The 16,691-nt window shown below is 41.0% G+C and overlaps 1 protein-coding gene across 2 annotated transcripts in view; it reads left to right on the forward strand.

Annotated features, from left to right (window-relative positions):
- Positions 1–16,691, forward strand: part of APOLTP (apolipoprotein lipid transfer particle homolog) — a 331,079-nt gene that overhangs the window by 34,385 nt on the left and 280,003 nt on the right. For both annotated transcript variants that reach the window (XR_014450766.1, XM_083153345.1), the window contains exon 8: positions 2,132–2,259. Coding sequence is in view for 1 of the 2 variants with exons in the window: in XM_083153345.1 (XP_083009471.1) it covers positions 2,132–2,259 (128 nt within the window). In the remaining variant the exon portion in view is untranslated. The remainder of the gene's footprint in view (positions 1–2,131; positions 2,260–16,691) is intronic.

A 16,691-nucleotide genomic window follows, 5' to 3' on the forward strand; every position in this document is an offset into this window, starting at 1 on the left:
ACACAGCTGTTTATTGATGGCAGCAACCATCTCCAGCAATATGTTTTTGGGCCATTAAAGTTTATGTAATAAACATACATAAACATTGCATAGTCTCTATGAGTCGGATGATGTAGCATCAGTGTGTGCGACTTGTGCTGCTACTGTATTTCTTCTGCGACTTTATGTAAATGCTGCTACTAGCCCTACACTGGAGTACTGTCATACCTCAGATGTGCAAGCACTTAGACACAGACTTTGAGGGGTAATTTTAATTGATGGCCATCGATGGTTTTCATAGATGGCAAAAGTGCAACTGGCCGTCAATAGTGTATTACTATTCAATGGATCACAATTGATGATTTTACATATCGATGATCATCCATTTTCTTTGATTGATTGGCCTGGGGGAGGGGCTCTGTGGGTGTTGTGGGCAGAGCTATGCTCTGTGTCCCAACCCCTTAGGGAAAAACAACAATGAAACTATTCATTTAAGCTTGACATCGATGTTGAGAAACCATCTGGTTCTCCCCCATCGATGGCAAAACTATCCAACATCGGCCATAAACCATCGATGATTTCTAATCCTTGATGGTCGATGGCCATCCCTAAAATTTACTAAAGCTTCTAAAATTAAAAGAGTTGATGTTGCCCATAGCAACCAATCAGATTCTGTCTATCATTATCTATGATGTCTATCATATTAATTTTTAGAAGCATTCTTAAATTTAGTTCTGAATGTATATAGACGTAACCATCAGTCACAACGAAAATTGCTCCAACCCCATTCTACAGTAGGTGTCTCCAATGTAAGCAATCTAAGTTCACAACATGCCCATAAGCCTATCAGCATGTGTCCAGTTTGCCACGTCCCTGTTATTGACCCTGGAAAACGTAATACATTTTAATGACAGGAAAGCCCAGTGCGACTCAGGCTCTAGATCAGTGTCTCCCAACCCTGGTCCTCAAGTACCCCCAACAGTGCACGTTTTCCAGGTCTCCACACAGAATCACAGGTGACATAATTAGCTCCACCTGTGGAATATTTTAAAATGTGTCTGAATAATGAGTGCACCTGCTGGGTGACCTGAAAAATGTGCACTGTTGGGGGTACTTAAGGACCAGGGTTGGGAACCACTGCTCTAGATGAATATACAGTAGAAAAAATATCAACTCAACTGCATCCGACATCAACACTGCATTAGACTCAAAATCAGGCTCTGACTGTATAATCACATGGCTGGCCCTGTACAATAAGTCAGAAAAGAAATAGCAGGGGTGGAGCCTTTCCAGAAGGGAATGGCAGTGGCAAACGCAGGATTTTTAGAGGGGGGTTTCCAAATGTAGTATAAAATCTCGTACTCTTCAGTGCATTGTAGTAAGTATGAGAGCCTGGGAGAGCGGCGAATAGCCCTGAAAATTGGTCTTTTTCTACACTGGACACTATATGGAATACAGTATTAATATTTAACAGTACAGATGCTCTATGGTATAGGCTGTTTCAAACATTTAAATAAGATAAGTGGTCAGGAAAAGGTTAAACATATTATAATAAATAAACACACAAACATAATAGAACCTGTGCTGCACTTTATAAACTCTCTCCCACTTCATGGTGAGGTTCCTGTCCATGTATGGGGCCTTAAGAAATCATTTTTGATGCCAACAAAATGTACATCACTAGATTAGACGCAAAATAGCTTGAAAATGTTCTAAATATTTTTGTAACATGAAGAATGCTTATACACTTTCCAATTACTGTACATAACACACAAGGATATATTGCAGACTCCAGTTTGTGGCAAACTGCATACATTTTTTCTAGTGTACAAATATTAAGCAGGTTAAATGACATAAATAACATTACTACTAATACACAATGCTGTGTAGTAGCATCAGCAACACCAGAAGTTGGAATTCAGTTAGCATTGTTAAATAACTGCGGCTAATTAATCCCCAAGGGGGTCATTCATTTATCCTCAATAGCCTGCAAGAAAAGGTCTAGTACAGTAGTTCTAGGAGCGTTAAGACACGTGGGGATTTGTGCTTAAGACATCGCTTATTACATACATGCTATATCTTATATATTGTTTAGAATTTATAATTTGTACATATAGTTTTCATAGATCTTTCTGTATTTCTGTGTCTTTAGAGATTATTGGGAGTGTGTATGCTACAAACCTCATGTATGAAACAGAAATAATTCCTGCAAAGCTGACAGGAGAGGAGACAGCTGAAACCATAAGGAACCTGTGTCTGTCTTCACAGATGAGCACAGAGGTACAGTAAGACAGCTTTAGCTTCCTTTTGTCATAAGCTCTGATTGCTGCACATGTGTTGACATTCTGTACGATAAAGATCTTATACATTATTGCCAACTAGAAATATAAAGATATATCATATGTGTTATTTCACTGTACATGGTGCAGGGTGGTGTACACAGCAACGGGTGATGCAGAGTAAGGCGCAGCCCAGTCAGTCACATCTCCACTTGTTGCTGAAGGCATGTAACTTAGTAGTAACAGGACGTTTGGATGAAGGGATAGCTCAACTAGTTGTCTTTATGGAATTTTGGGCAAAGAGGCCTAATTGTGCATGGATAACTAAATTGAGATTTCACAAATCGAGAGATTATCGAATCACCATTGCACATGCGCAAGGGAAATAGCAACAGAAAATGCATATGGATTGTAAATGCAGTTGACTGACAGGAAGGGCTGGGTCCAGGTCTGTAATGGGTATTTAATTGGAAAAAGTGGGTGTGAATGCAACTGTAGCGGGTGGGCAGTCACAATATACAGTATGTACAGTAGGTGCATCTTTTGGGTGTATAATGTGAATATAAGGCTCCCATATGCACCAGGTCATATGTAAAGGAAAATTAAAAAGGCAACTCACATAGGGGTTGATGTAGGAAGCAGTGATAAGGGAGGAGAAGTGAGCCAGAGGAGAAGTGGCCCATGGCAACCAATCAGCACTGAAGTAACATATATAATTTGCATAATATAACATTATACAGAGCTGATTGGTTGCCATTGGCCACCTCCTCTGGCTCACTTCTCCCTTATCACTGCTTCCTCTTCCTACATCTGCCCCTAAATACTATGTAATAAGAAGCAACTCCCAAAAACTGTCAGTATACAATGACAAAGCGAGTTGAGGCTGCACTCTGGCATCCTGTCCCAAAGTACTCAATGTTATTTAATCCAGTTACCTGCAACTATATTGCAGATGTATGTTTGGCTCTATAGTGTTGCCAGTTTTCAGCCCCAAATTCGCACATATAGGGTGAGATTGGGATGATGGAGTATGAATTCTAGTGGCGTTACCAATGTATCACATTAAGGGGGTGATTCTGATATACTTGCATGTCCTGATGTTTAGGGGACTGCGCATGGTCTTATGCGCCTGTGCAGGCCTAATTTGCGAATGTTTTTGATGACTTGCATGGTCGCCAAGCCATTGGCATACAGCAGGGCAGGCAGGGGGCAGACAGCGGCAGGGATGGGGTTCACCCATGGGAACGCTCAGCATTTTATGGGCGTTCCCATGAAAATGCTGGGCATTCCCATGGGAACGCGGGCAGGACGATGTGTGCCGGGGGCCGGCGGCTGACGTCACAGGATGTTAGCCATCGGCCCTTTCTTTGTGTAGGCGTTAGTATTCAGCGGGACGGTATACCTTAAGGTTAAGGCATACCTTAACTAACCAGAATCAGGCCCTAAGTGACATACATTTTATATTATATACCTCACTTGAAAACTTAGGCATAATACAAACACGAGTCTTTTTATACATCCACACATTAAAGTAGACATGAAAAGTAGGATTCAAACTTCTTTTTCTCCTATAGAATGGCATGATAATTCAAATTTGAGCATAACAAACAGGAACATTTAGTACACAATGGGGCAGAAGTGGTGATAAAGTGGAATGTAATAATGCACTAGCCAATCAAGTTTGTTTGAAAAACAACAGGAGCTGATTGGCTGGTGCATTCTCACCTTCCACTTTATCACTTCACCAGCCTTGACCCTTTAAGTGCCAGCAATGCTGAGAGATGTGCAAAATATCCATTATAAATGCCAGCGTCTCCCATAGCGACTGTTCTTTTTTGGCGCAAAGTTTAACAAAACTTAATTTAATTAACTTCAGATCATTTACATTTACAATCTATATAATAAGTTGAAGAGTCTGTGTGCGTGTGTGTGTGCGTGCGTGTCCGTTGCATTGCGGACACACCGTGGCACTCAGAGACACCAAATTCAGCAACAAGATACCTCTGGACCCGGTGGTGTGCACCTCGAAGCCCTTTTTGGGAAATTTCACTTAGAAATTTAAAAAACACCAAGTTTTAATTTTCCTTCATTGATGTTCTGGGGAAAAGATCGACGATCTGGGAAACCGTTTGCGAAGGAACAACTACACACCTGATTTCATTGCTGTCATTGAGTATGAATGACACATTCTAACATTATGGTGAAGGCTTTAAACAATTAGGAAATAATCGAGGATATACATAGACCACACATAACACACACACACACACAGGTACACATTGTATACACACACACATAACACACACAACACACACATTTATACGTAGAGCACCTCACACACTTACACATTGGACAGATACACACACACAACACACCACATGCAGTACAATACAAATCCGTACACACTACAACACACACCCAAAAACAGTACAACAAACACACAGAACACACACACTTAAACATTGCCAGGATACGCACAGCACACTACACACACATGTATACGTAGCACACCTCACAAACTTACACATTAGGCAGATACACACAACACACACATAACACACCACTCACAGTACAACACACACCCACATTCACTAAAACACACACCCAAAAACAGTACAATACACAGAACACACACACACTTAAACATTGCACAGATACACACAGCACACTACACACACACAGATTTATACATAGTACACCATACACACTTACACATAGGGCAGATACACACAACACACACATAACATACCTCTAACAGCACCACACACCTACACTCACCACACACACCCAAAAAAAGTACAACACACACAAAACACACACTTAAACATTGCACAGATACACAAAGACACAACACACACATACTGTATATACATAGCACACCTCACATACTTACACATTGGACAGATACATACAATACAACACACACAACCACATACACTACAATACACACACAAAAACAGTACAACACACACAAACACACAGAACATATAAAAAATAATTTGCCGTTTATTTAACAGTCTGTACCGGCAAATAAAAACTGTACCTAATGTACCGTTTCTACTTTGTTCCCCATATCCGTCTCTCCAGTCCTCCAGCCTGTCACTGCGCTCCCCGGCCAGTTGCATTGAGAAATCTATGTCCTGGCCAATGCACCCATTGTTCAATACAAAGTGGGTACACTGCACTCACCCTGTTGGTCAGTTGGATATCAGGTACTGCTCTGCCTTAAGGGTTTCCCAGACTCTTTTGGTTCATAGATATGTTTGGTCGATGGGCATGAGCGCTGCATGCATTTGTTTGAATGTTATGAGTGTAAAAAGTTGAAGAATAAGACTGAGATGAAGATTTGTCACGTTATAGTGTACAATTTACTGAATAAATTGTGAAAAAAATATGTGTACATAGAAGTACAATCAAGAAATGAAAGTAGGATTAAAAAATAAATTCTGATTCAAACTGATAATTGTTTGGATGGCGGTGGGTTGCGAAACAAATCTATAGGTGGAGGGGGTATGGATATTGTGGGCATAATTGGTGTTTGGTACACCTACAGGGGGTCCCCAGTTGATGAGAAATTTTCACTACAGTGTCACCGTAGGGGGATTTCCAATTGGTGTTCAGGTGGTCTTTTAGGGACCCCTTTACAATCCCGTTGGTCTCTTCTCCTGGAGCCTACGGTCTCCCTCAGTGATTGACTATCATTAAGGGAGACCATAAGCTCAAGGAGAAGAGACCTACAGGATTGTAAAGGGTCCCTAAAAGACCACCTGGACCCCAATTGGGAATCCCCCTATGGTGACACTGTGACCGTGACACTGTAGTGAAAATCCCATCAATTGAGGGCCCCCTGTAGGTGTAACAAACACCAATTATGCCCACAATATCCATACCCCCACCTATAGATTTGTACTTCGATGTACACTTACATTTTTTCACGATTTATTGAGTAAATTGTACACTTTGTAACATCGCAAATCTTTTTCTCAGTCTAATTCTTCAACTTCTTACACTCAAACCTTATCAATGCACCCACTGATGATTGTGATGGCTGGATCAGTGGATTGGCCTGGCGGGTGTAGGGAAGAATTTAGCCCATTGCACCCATTCCCAGTGGTGCATTACAGTTGTGCGGGTAGCATGCGTCGCGTCATGACATCATGTGGCCAGGCCCGCGGACCTGCTCCCACACTCAGGGGCTGCCCCACAGTTTGGTAGAGATGCCCGGTGCATGTGCTTTACAGATCCCCAGACCTCAGAGACTGCTGCAGGCAGGTTCGGTGAGGGGAGTGGCACTGGCAGGGAGCAGTGAATTTTTAATTAATTATGGCGCGGTAAGTAACGCCCATCCCGGGTCCCCACGCACTCAGCGCCTGTAATTACACACCCTACAAACTGTACCATTGAAAGTATAGAAATGGAGGTGTGGCCACGTCCCTTTCTGATTTTGTACTGATTTCTGACCCTCAGATGTTGGAGATTATATCATAGGTACTAATTCTCAGGAGTGGATATGGAATTCATCAACACATACAAGTTATCAACTCAGGAGCATTGTGTTTCAAACAACATTTCATTGCCGTCATTGAGTATCAATGCAAACACATTCTAACATTATGGTGGAATCTATAACAAATTACAATCTTAGGTCTTTGGCACAGCATACTGTAAGATTACATTTTTCAGCAATTTTGGAAATAAAGAAACCCCAAGGTTTTCCCGGGCAACGCCGGGTGGGTCAGCTAGTTAGCAATAACTAAAGTGATTTATATTCCTCAAATTCGACCCTGGCATTTTTAGCAAATATTTTGCACATTTCTCACAACAATGTTGTCACTCAAAGGATTAATACATCTGCCCCATTGGGCCTACAGTATTTCAGTAAAGCAGAGGCGGAAATGTGCAAGCCCTGAATCTGCATTTGCATTCTGTGAAATGTGACCACATTTCAAGGGCCTGCAGGATGTGGTTATGCAGCGGTGGTGACATAGAGTTGCAGGGGGTGCAGAATCTTCTAAAAACTACAACTGAAGCATACCCTCCAACATGACCCATTCCATTAGGTACAAAATTCTCTATTGCTGGACTTCCTTGGCAGTGGCAGTTGCAGATGATGTGAGCCTGCAGCACAGTCCAATATTCAGAAAGGGGAGCCACACCAAACATCACTGTCCTGGACTCACTGACAGTTGATGTGACCCCTCTCTTTGAAGTTTGGACTGTGCTAGAGCCCCACCTCTGTAACTGTCCAGGAACAGAGCATTTTGTACCTAATGGAATGGATCATGTTGGAGGGTATGCTGAAGCTGAATTAGGCCCACTGATAAAGTCATTTAATATTGAAATGCATAGTGGTAAATTCTTTCTTGCTGCCTTGCAGAACATCCATTCTATACTTGTCATAACTAACAGTATTTACCGCTGACTACAACCTGACAGATTTTTTTTTTGTAATAGTGTACAGAATATGGGAACTGCGGTAACAGGCAAAATTTGAGGAACTACCATAAATAAACAGTTGCAAAACAGAGGTTATCACTGCGTCATAGACCTTATTTATTTATGTTAGATCCTACATTAAAAACTAATAATCTAATTTACTAGATTGCTATCTTGAAATCCTCTGACAACATTTGTGAGTTGTGTGTATTCTTTAGGTTATTGAGACTCTTGGAACCCAGATGCTGGTAAATGTGAAACCAGCAGCCATATAACTGAAAGCTACTGTGAGCATGTGGGCAGTGGCAGGGGCCTCACAAGGCCCGCAGCTACTGATGTTCATTTAAATGAGAAGAATGTTTACCACAAGAGTCCACATGACATAGGGCATCCATTCATAAGATCGTTCTAGTGATTAATATGCATGGAACCTTCCACAAGATGACAAGCAATGTATGCATGTTAGCAATCACACTAAGTGGTTTGATGACAGCATGAAAAGTAAGCAAATACACTGCTTCAGATTCTTACTTAATGCAGGATAAAGTTCAGCTTGATCTAATATATTACCCCATGGTCTAATAGAAAGTTACAATTAAATGTGATGTGTGTTGATGCAGTGTAATGGGGCCTACACATGTGGCAACACTGCTGATCTGAGCAATGTATATCGCTCAGGTTGCTCAGCAAGATCGCTCAGCACACAGTGCTGCACAGAGATGAGCGATTCCCTTTTTTTTTATGATACTCACGGTCACTCCATTGAGAGTAAAGTGACGCTTGTCTGGAATAAGGACCCCTAAAGATACGCGTTATGTGAGTACGGTACGCATCTGTGAATCCTTACACCTCTTGACCACTTTAAATAAAGATACCTTTATGTGTTTTCCCAGGTCCCCACTTCCTGTGAGTAGGGTACACATCTTCCCTCTAGCAGGGTCACAATATCAACTTTTTCACTTTAGCATCTTAACACCAAAATATTTGTTTATATTTTATGAGTTCATCGGCTCACCCAACCCTATTTGGAGAAAAACAAGTCTCAGAATTATTAGAAGACCAAAGATACCTTTATAAGAGGACCATGGCAGTTTTTTGTTGTTTTATGTTACAGGCTTGGTTTAAAAAAATTACCAGTAGGAGCTGATTGGCTGGTTGTTTATCACCCTGTCTGTCAGAATCATTTGTACTGTGGATCTCAATATAAATCGACCCATATTTTTTAGAAACCAGTCTAAAAAAAGGAATATCACAAACTTTACATATGTGTACTTTAAATGCATTCATGAATAGTGATCATGGCTAAATAGTTATCGTTGAAAAATATATATATTTTTTTTGAATGGGGGATTTTTTGATTATGGAATCTTGAAAAAACTGTTGTAACACACATATGACCTCTGATGACATAAGAAAACTGGCGGAGACAAAACAAACCTAAATAGCTGTACTACTTTCTATGGCATAATGAGCTTCTGCCGACAGTCACACCAGTAGCTAGAGCCAAGTTCTCCCATGCTTAAATTGGAGGACTAGTGAAACAAAAACTAATCACACTAGACGTCTGACATTCCACCCAACTGGGACCTTAGAGGAATCACATTATAGCAGAGCATTCTTCCACGCCCTCTCGAAGCTGTCTTGGAGATATCATGTCTGTGACTTTTGCTAATTAGTTTGACTGTTGTTTAAGTCTCAGAGGATTGTCTAAATCTGTACAAGACTAATCCTGAAGTATACATATTGGGAAAAGAGGATAAACTAGCAATAACTGCTCTGGTTAGTTTGAGATTGTGTGAATAATTTATTTTTGAATTTAAATGTCTTCCTTTTATGGGTTTATAGCTAAATGTGTCATGTTGCACTGCAGTTGGAGCAGATTTATAGGGGGAAATTTAATAGTATGAGAGTCAGAAAGTGAGAGATTTGGTAAGAAATCTCTAGTTTTTAAAGCGGCAATCATGACATGTGCTGTCTTTAATAATGTGAAGGGTTCCTTATCCTCTTCTCACACATTCATCGGTTCCCCGAGAATTTGACCAGAATAAAACGGAGAAGCGGGTCAGAGACAGATATTCACAGAATGTCCATACATGGAGTATCCAATCTGTTTTCTCCATGTATGGACATTCTGTGAATATCTGTCTCTGATCCGCTTCTCCCTGTTCTATTCTGGTCAAATTCTCGGGGAACCGATGAATGTGTGAGAAGAGGATAAGGAACCCTTCACATTATTAAAGACAGCACAACAGTTCTTCATCATCTTGTACAACTATATTGCTTTATAGGATTGGTAATCCTAGGTTAACACTGTGCTGCAGTCTAAAGGCCCGGTCTGAATGCATTTTTTTGTTTGGGTATGTCCATATGTTTACATAGCCAACATGTAATACGGAGTGACAGAAATTACGTGGCGCAGTGCTGCCTCAATTCACAGTCCCCTGAAGTTACACCCTAACTTCACAAGATATACATATGGAGCAAAGAATTGGGAAAATAGAAAAGTGGCGCAGTGAAATACTTGATTTTCTATTTTAGTAGACTTTTCTCAAGTTCTGACTGGAGTCTTTCTCGTATTGATATCGACAACCGGGCAAAAGGTAAATGTCCAGATAAAGAAATCCAGGAAATAGAAAATACAAAACTGTATTAAAAACTATTTTATGAAAAAGGTGTAAGTGTCATTTAATATAAACCATTTCCATGGTAGTGACGAAGGGTGATATAGGTGTAATTAGCAGGCGTACCCAGACTCACGTTGTATCGTGGGGATGGTCCTCTCATAAAGGTATCTTTGGTATGTCCTGGAGGAGTTACTTGCGGATCTTCAATGTGATGACAAGTGTTGTCCAAATATGCTCGGAAAAGAATTTAAGAGTGTCTTAGTTTCACTGTATTATCCACATGTAACAGTTGAATAGGTGCGTGGGGCAGCTGGACAAAGATATTAAACCTATGGCAGCGTACCTCACTTACGTGATTAAAAGGAGGGAAAATACACATAAAGGTTTCTTTTAGTTTTGAAGAAAAGCGGGCGTACCCCTACTCACGATGTATTTAGGTGGTATCAAACTCATAAAGGTTTCTTTATGTGGGATCTTTCTTGGTGTAGAAAATCGTGTCGTTTTTAAAGATTTTGGGATGCCTCGGATTGGAGGATTTGGTGTATCCCAAGTTTTCGTGTAAACATAAAAAAGAAAGAAGGTGATGTCTGAGATTTTTTTAAAAAACCTTACACCTTATAATCAAGGGGTGTGGTGAATAAAGTGGAGGGTTGTGGCTGAGAGACAGCGTACCTTACTTACGTAAGGAAGTGATAAGGAAACACACAGAAAGGTTTCTTTACTTTTTAGATGGTACCAAATGTGGGCGTACCCCTACTCACGATGAAATTATGGAGTACCAAACCTATCAAGGTTTCTTTTTGTGGGTTCCCTCAGGGTATGGTGGGTCTGATGTATACAGATACAGCCCTGGATCTTCCCCAGTGTAGAAACCATAAAACAGAAGGAGAATATTTTCCAAGGTATAACTTGATGTATATAGAATTCCTGGGTATATTATTTTTAAAGCCAAAGGGAAGTTTAGCGTACCCTACTCACCCCTTTAGGTGGGGGAAACACGCCTGTAGCGGTTTCTTTTTTAATCCACTCTTTATGTGGAAACCAAGAATAGAACCGGGAAGTCGATGTAAAAAAGTATCACAAAGTTTTTAATCCAAAATTTTTTTCCATACAAGTCCCATAAAAAATGGATTGTGAGAGCCAACCTACACAAATCCACTCCCAAGAAAATATTTTACAAAAAATCCAGCAATAAAAACGAATGTATAAAAAATATATAAAAACAATACATACATCCAGAGGTAAAGAGAAGTGGCTGTTCACTCTTAACTGGCACGATCAACGCGTTCGGTCCCTGTGACCTTTATCAAGATGACATCTTTTTTACATCGACTTCCCGGTTCTATTCTTGGTTTCCACATAAAGAGTGGATTAAAAAAGAAACCGCTACGGGCGTGTTTCCCCCACCTAAAGGGGTGAGTAGGGTACGCTAAACTTCCCTTTGGCTTTAAAAATAATATACCCAGGAATTCTATATACATCAAGTTATACCTTGGAAAATATTCTCCTTCTGTTTTATGGTATCTACACTGGGGAAGATACAGGGCTGTATCTGTATACATCAGACCCACCATACCCTGAGGAAACCCACAAAAAGAAACCTTGATAGGTTTGGTACTCCATAATTTCATCGTGAGTAGGGGTACGCCCACATTTGCTACCATCTAAAAAGTAAAGAAACCTTTCTGTGTGTTTCCTTATCACTTCCTTACGTAAGTAAGGTACGCTGTCTCTCAGCCACAGCCCTTCACTTTATTCACCACACCCCTTGATTATAAGGTGTAAGGTTTTTTTAAAAAAATCTCAGACATCACCTTCTTTCTTTTTTATGTTTACACGAAAACTTGGGATACACCAAATCCTCCAATCCGAGGCATCCCAAAATCTTTAAAAACTACACGATTTTCTACACCAAGAAAGATCCCACATAAAGAAACCTTTATGAGTTTGATACCACCTAAATACATCGTGAGTAGGGGTACGCCCGCTTTTCTTCAAAACTAAAAGAAACCTTTATGTGTATTTTCCCTCCTTTTAATCACGTAAGTGAGGTACGCTGCCATAGGTTTAATATCTTTGTCCAGCTGCCCCACGCACTTATTCAACTGTTACATGTGGATAATACAGTGAAACTAAGACACTCTTAAATTCTTTTCCGAGCACATTTGGACAACACTTGTCATCACATTGAAGATCCGCAAGTAACTCCTCCAGGACATACCAAAGATACCTTTATGAGAGGACCATCCCCACGATACAACGTGAGTCTGGGTACGCCTGCTAATTACACCTATATCACCCTTCGTCACTACCATGGAAATGGTTTATATTAAATGACACTTACACCTTTTTCATAAAATAGTTTTTAATACAGTTTTGTATTTTATATTTCCTGGATTTCTTCATCTGGACATTTACCTTTTGCCCGGTTGTCGATATCAATACGAGAAAGACTCCAGTCAGAACCTTGAGAAAAGTCTACTAAAATAGAACATCAAGTATTTCACTGCGCCACTTTTCTATTTTCCCAATTCTTTACATAGCCAACAGTCTGCCAGAAGTCAGCCACCATAAGTACAGGGAAGGGCCTCTGTCCTGATCACATCTCTAAAACAAAGAAGATTTGTGTGGAAACATCTGATAGTTGTGCATAGGACACAGCTGCCACCTAGCTACAGTCTTATATTGAATTTCTAATACTTGAAGCAAAGAGGAGCTAGTGGAAGATTTTTGGGACCATACCAAAAAATATTTGGGACCATCTCCCCTACTAGTTCACCCTGCCAAACACATAGGAGAGTAGTTTAGTGGTTGAGCTGTCAAGACACAACTGATATAATAAAGGGGGTTATTCTAGTCCATTCTTTCTGACAAAATCCTTCTAAGATGGACAAAACCATGTGCACTGCGGGTGGGGCAGATGTAACTTGTGCAGAGGGAATTAGATTTGGGTGGGGTTTTTCTTCAAAGTGAGATCTATATTGAAGTGTGAAATCATGCAGTCAGTATTTTCCCTGCACAGAAACAAAATAACTCACCCAAATCTAATTCTCTATGCACATGTTACATCTGCCCCCCTGCAGTGCACGTGGTTTTGTCCATCTAAGAAGGATTTTGTCAGAAAGAATGAACTAGAATAAACCCCAAAGAGATATCTTGGCAAGGTCTCACTCAGAAGGATTCAAACTTAGTTGGGGGCCATTGTGGACTACCAGCAGTGAGATAGGAAATGTAATGTCTAAATTTCTTAAACACTGAAGCATGTTCTCCAATGTGGAGTGAGCCAAGCCAGGGCACTTTGTAACCCTAAGGAGGACATGTGATGGAGCAGCAGCAGGGTGACAAGTAACAGCTACTGTTTTGTGGCAGGTGTCCTGGACAGTTCAACAATGCTAGCCAAGTTTTGTGCAACATTTTTTTAAATAATCTGTCTTGATGCAATGGGAAGGGTATAAGAGATGCCTGTCCATTTTACTGGATTTACTGAAGTTCCTAGATGCTGGTAGTGATCTTGTTATTTACCTTGTTTACCACAAATCCATGAATGCCAGAAATAAGGGGTACAAGCTGGGCCAGCAAGAGAAATCCCAGTATACTGATATCTACAGTATGCCCCCCTCCCTCACCACAATTTGCAAATTCCATGCACTGTAAACCAATGGTTAACTAATAGCGCCTGGGTAAATGATTGGAGCTAGCACATATGGATGCAGTGTTCAGGAGTACAAAGAATGTTCTGGCAGTTTAGAACCACTTGGCCCATATAGTCTGCCCTAAACACACTAAGACAATACAATCTCCATACTATTAAGGTCAAGTTATCAAACACACCCTGCTACCACCACTACCCTGGTCCATCGCTACTGTGGGGACAGAACAGAGAAGGGCAGGTGGGAGGATGCAGCATCTGCACAAGTGACCAGGGGGTGTTACTCACATTATTGCCCCTTGTGCACAATGCCCATAGTATTGCCACTTATGTACAATGCCAACAGTAATGCTGCTAGTGCATAATGTCCCATTATAAGCCGCACTACGATACAGTTACCCACCTCCCAATGGTACACATGTACCCATCCTCCCCATAGTACAGTTAACGCCCCCAATGATACACAGTTACCCCATCCCCATAGTATAGTAAAACCCCCATAGTACACAGTGAAACCCCTCTCCATATATTACACAACCCCCCAGCCCCTGTTCCTCCATCACAGTTCTAGCAGAATGCCTCCTCCAGGAGCTCCTGCTGTACACGTACAGTGTTTGGGACTCCAGGGAAGCTCTGGGTGTCAGCTTGGGGTCTCTGGTGTCAGTGTCCATGTTACCCACTCCCATCAATGAGCAGAATTAGTAGGGAGTGGGGCTTCCATGTCTGCGCATGCTCCCAATAGTGCCTCGCACTTACACAGGGCAGGAAGGAGGCATTGTACTGTAGAATCCAAATCATATAGTTTTACAGAAAGTGGCAGAGCCAGACCAGTGCATCCTTGCATTGGTAGACCATGCTGAGCAGCTACTGGCAGCTCTAGACGATTAGATGGGCAACCAGCTTGCGTGATTCATTTATCTCTAATCCACTGATAGCAGATGTTGCGCTGCTGCAATTCTTTGGGATCCCTCATAACGTTGGCTGCTGGGACAGGTGTACCTTCTGAACTCCCTCCCCCCCCAGTACCTGGGCCTGGGTACATGCTGATTTCAGCACCCACCCAGGCTGCTGCCTAGGACATCGGGATCTTGGAAGTGGAGCTGCCACTGAGTCTGCCTATCACCAAATTAAGGATGTGTATAAGGAAAACATCCTTGTTGTCCTTAACGCAGGTGGAGTAGCTGTGGAACCTCTAAGATGCCACCTCCACACTTTCACTTGAGTGGATGGAGTGTGGGTATTGGTGACAGTGTGTTGTTGGGAGGGGGGGGGGGGAGTGGAGTAGAATTTTGCCCAGAGTTCCAAGCCTTACACCGGCACTGCACCTGCCTATTACAATGTATTAGGGAATCTAAAACGACAAGATATGTCCTTGAATTCTACCTCTCAGTTACGTGTTGAGGGTTATGTGCGTTTGCTGGCAAACCTGCTGCTTGGATTTACCCCAGAGACTTAAAATCTAAATATCAAATGTTACCAGTGACCGGCTCCATTCATTTGCAGTGGTGCCATACACATTAGCTTTGCTAAATATAACTTACAGGTTCATAGAGATACTATCTTTTTATAACATGTGCCTTATTCAACATATTATCATTTACCCTGGCAGACGATAATGCATTTGCTTATAGAAGATCGTAAAATGATCTTAGTAGTGAGCTTTGATTATTTTTTTATACCGTTGCTATTTCTATTTCCATATGTAGGATCTCAAAATATTTTGCTGTTAAGTTTCTCACATTCACCACTTATAAATATTCATTTTCCAAAGTGCTTTGAGGAAAGTTACTACTGTTTTTATTGCAACTGTAATAACAGTTGTTTTACTATAAGAGTTTTGTATAAATATTAAACTTGATTCCACTGCTTTACGCTTAATACGTGTTGCTATTTGCTATTAAAAACAAATGTCAGTGTATCAGTTTTATAGAAACCATCATTGAGAAATAATATTTACAGTATTGACCATACAGATGTGTCCACATACATCTATCCTCAGTGCACTACAAGTTGTGTTGTACATACTGTATACGCATGAGCTTTATGTAAATTTGTAGCTCTGTGCATCATTGTGTGTGACTTTTTTCCATCACAATGTATCCTAGTGGCTTCTACTGATTAAAAATTGATATAGCATGCCTATATTCAGTGTGTGACTAATGGAGACTAGCCACATAGCGAGTTGCTGAGCGTTTGCTCAGAACGCTCAGCAAAATTGCTCAGCACAGTGATGTGTCAGTGCTGTGTGCTGAATGATCTGTCAGGGCCAGTGTTCTCTTAGAGAACACTGGCTCTGCCCGGTGATTAATACAAAAGAAGGCTAGTGTTCATTCTAGCACCCATGCATTCATTCTAGCACCCGCTATCTTAAAAAACCCAGTATCTTTAAAAACCCATGCAGTTGCTGTTCCCTGCCTGGGGTGTCGCTGTCTGCTGTGGTGTTTCTAACACAGGTCTGGTTTGCATATCAGTGCTGATATACAGACCACACAGTGCAAGAAGCAATAAAGTAGAGAGCGATACCCCAGGCAGGGAAGAGGAACTGCATGGGTTTTTAAAGATAGCGGGTGCTAGAATGTATACTAGAAGGCTAGATGCATGTGGACACATTCGTATTTGGATGCAAAATCTCAATAAAAATTGCAATATCTTTATAACAAAATAAATGGGCCTGATTTTTTTGATCAATTAAAAATACCAAATTTATAGTTCTGTACTCTTACA

This window comes from Crinia signifera, chromosome 7, assembly GCF_055691185.1.
Source record: "Crinia signifera chromosome 7, ASM5569118v1, whole genome shotgun sequence".
Taxonomy (NCBI): domain Eukaryota; kingdom Metazoa; phylum Chordata; class Amphibia; order Anura; family Myobatrachidae; genus Crinia; species Crinia signifera.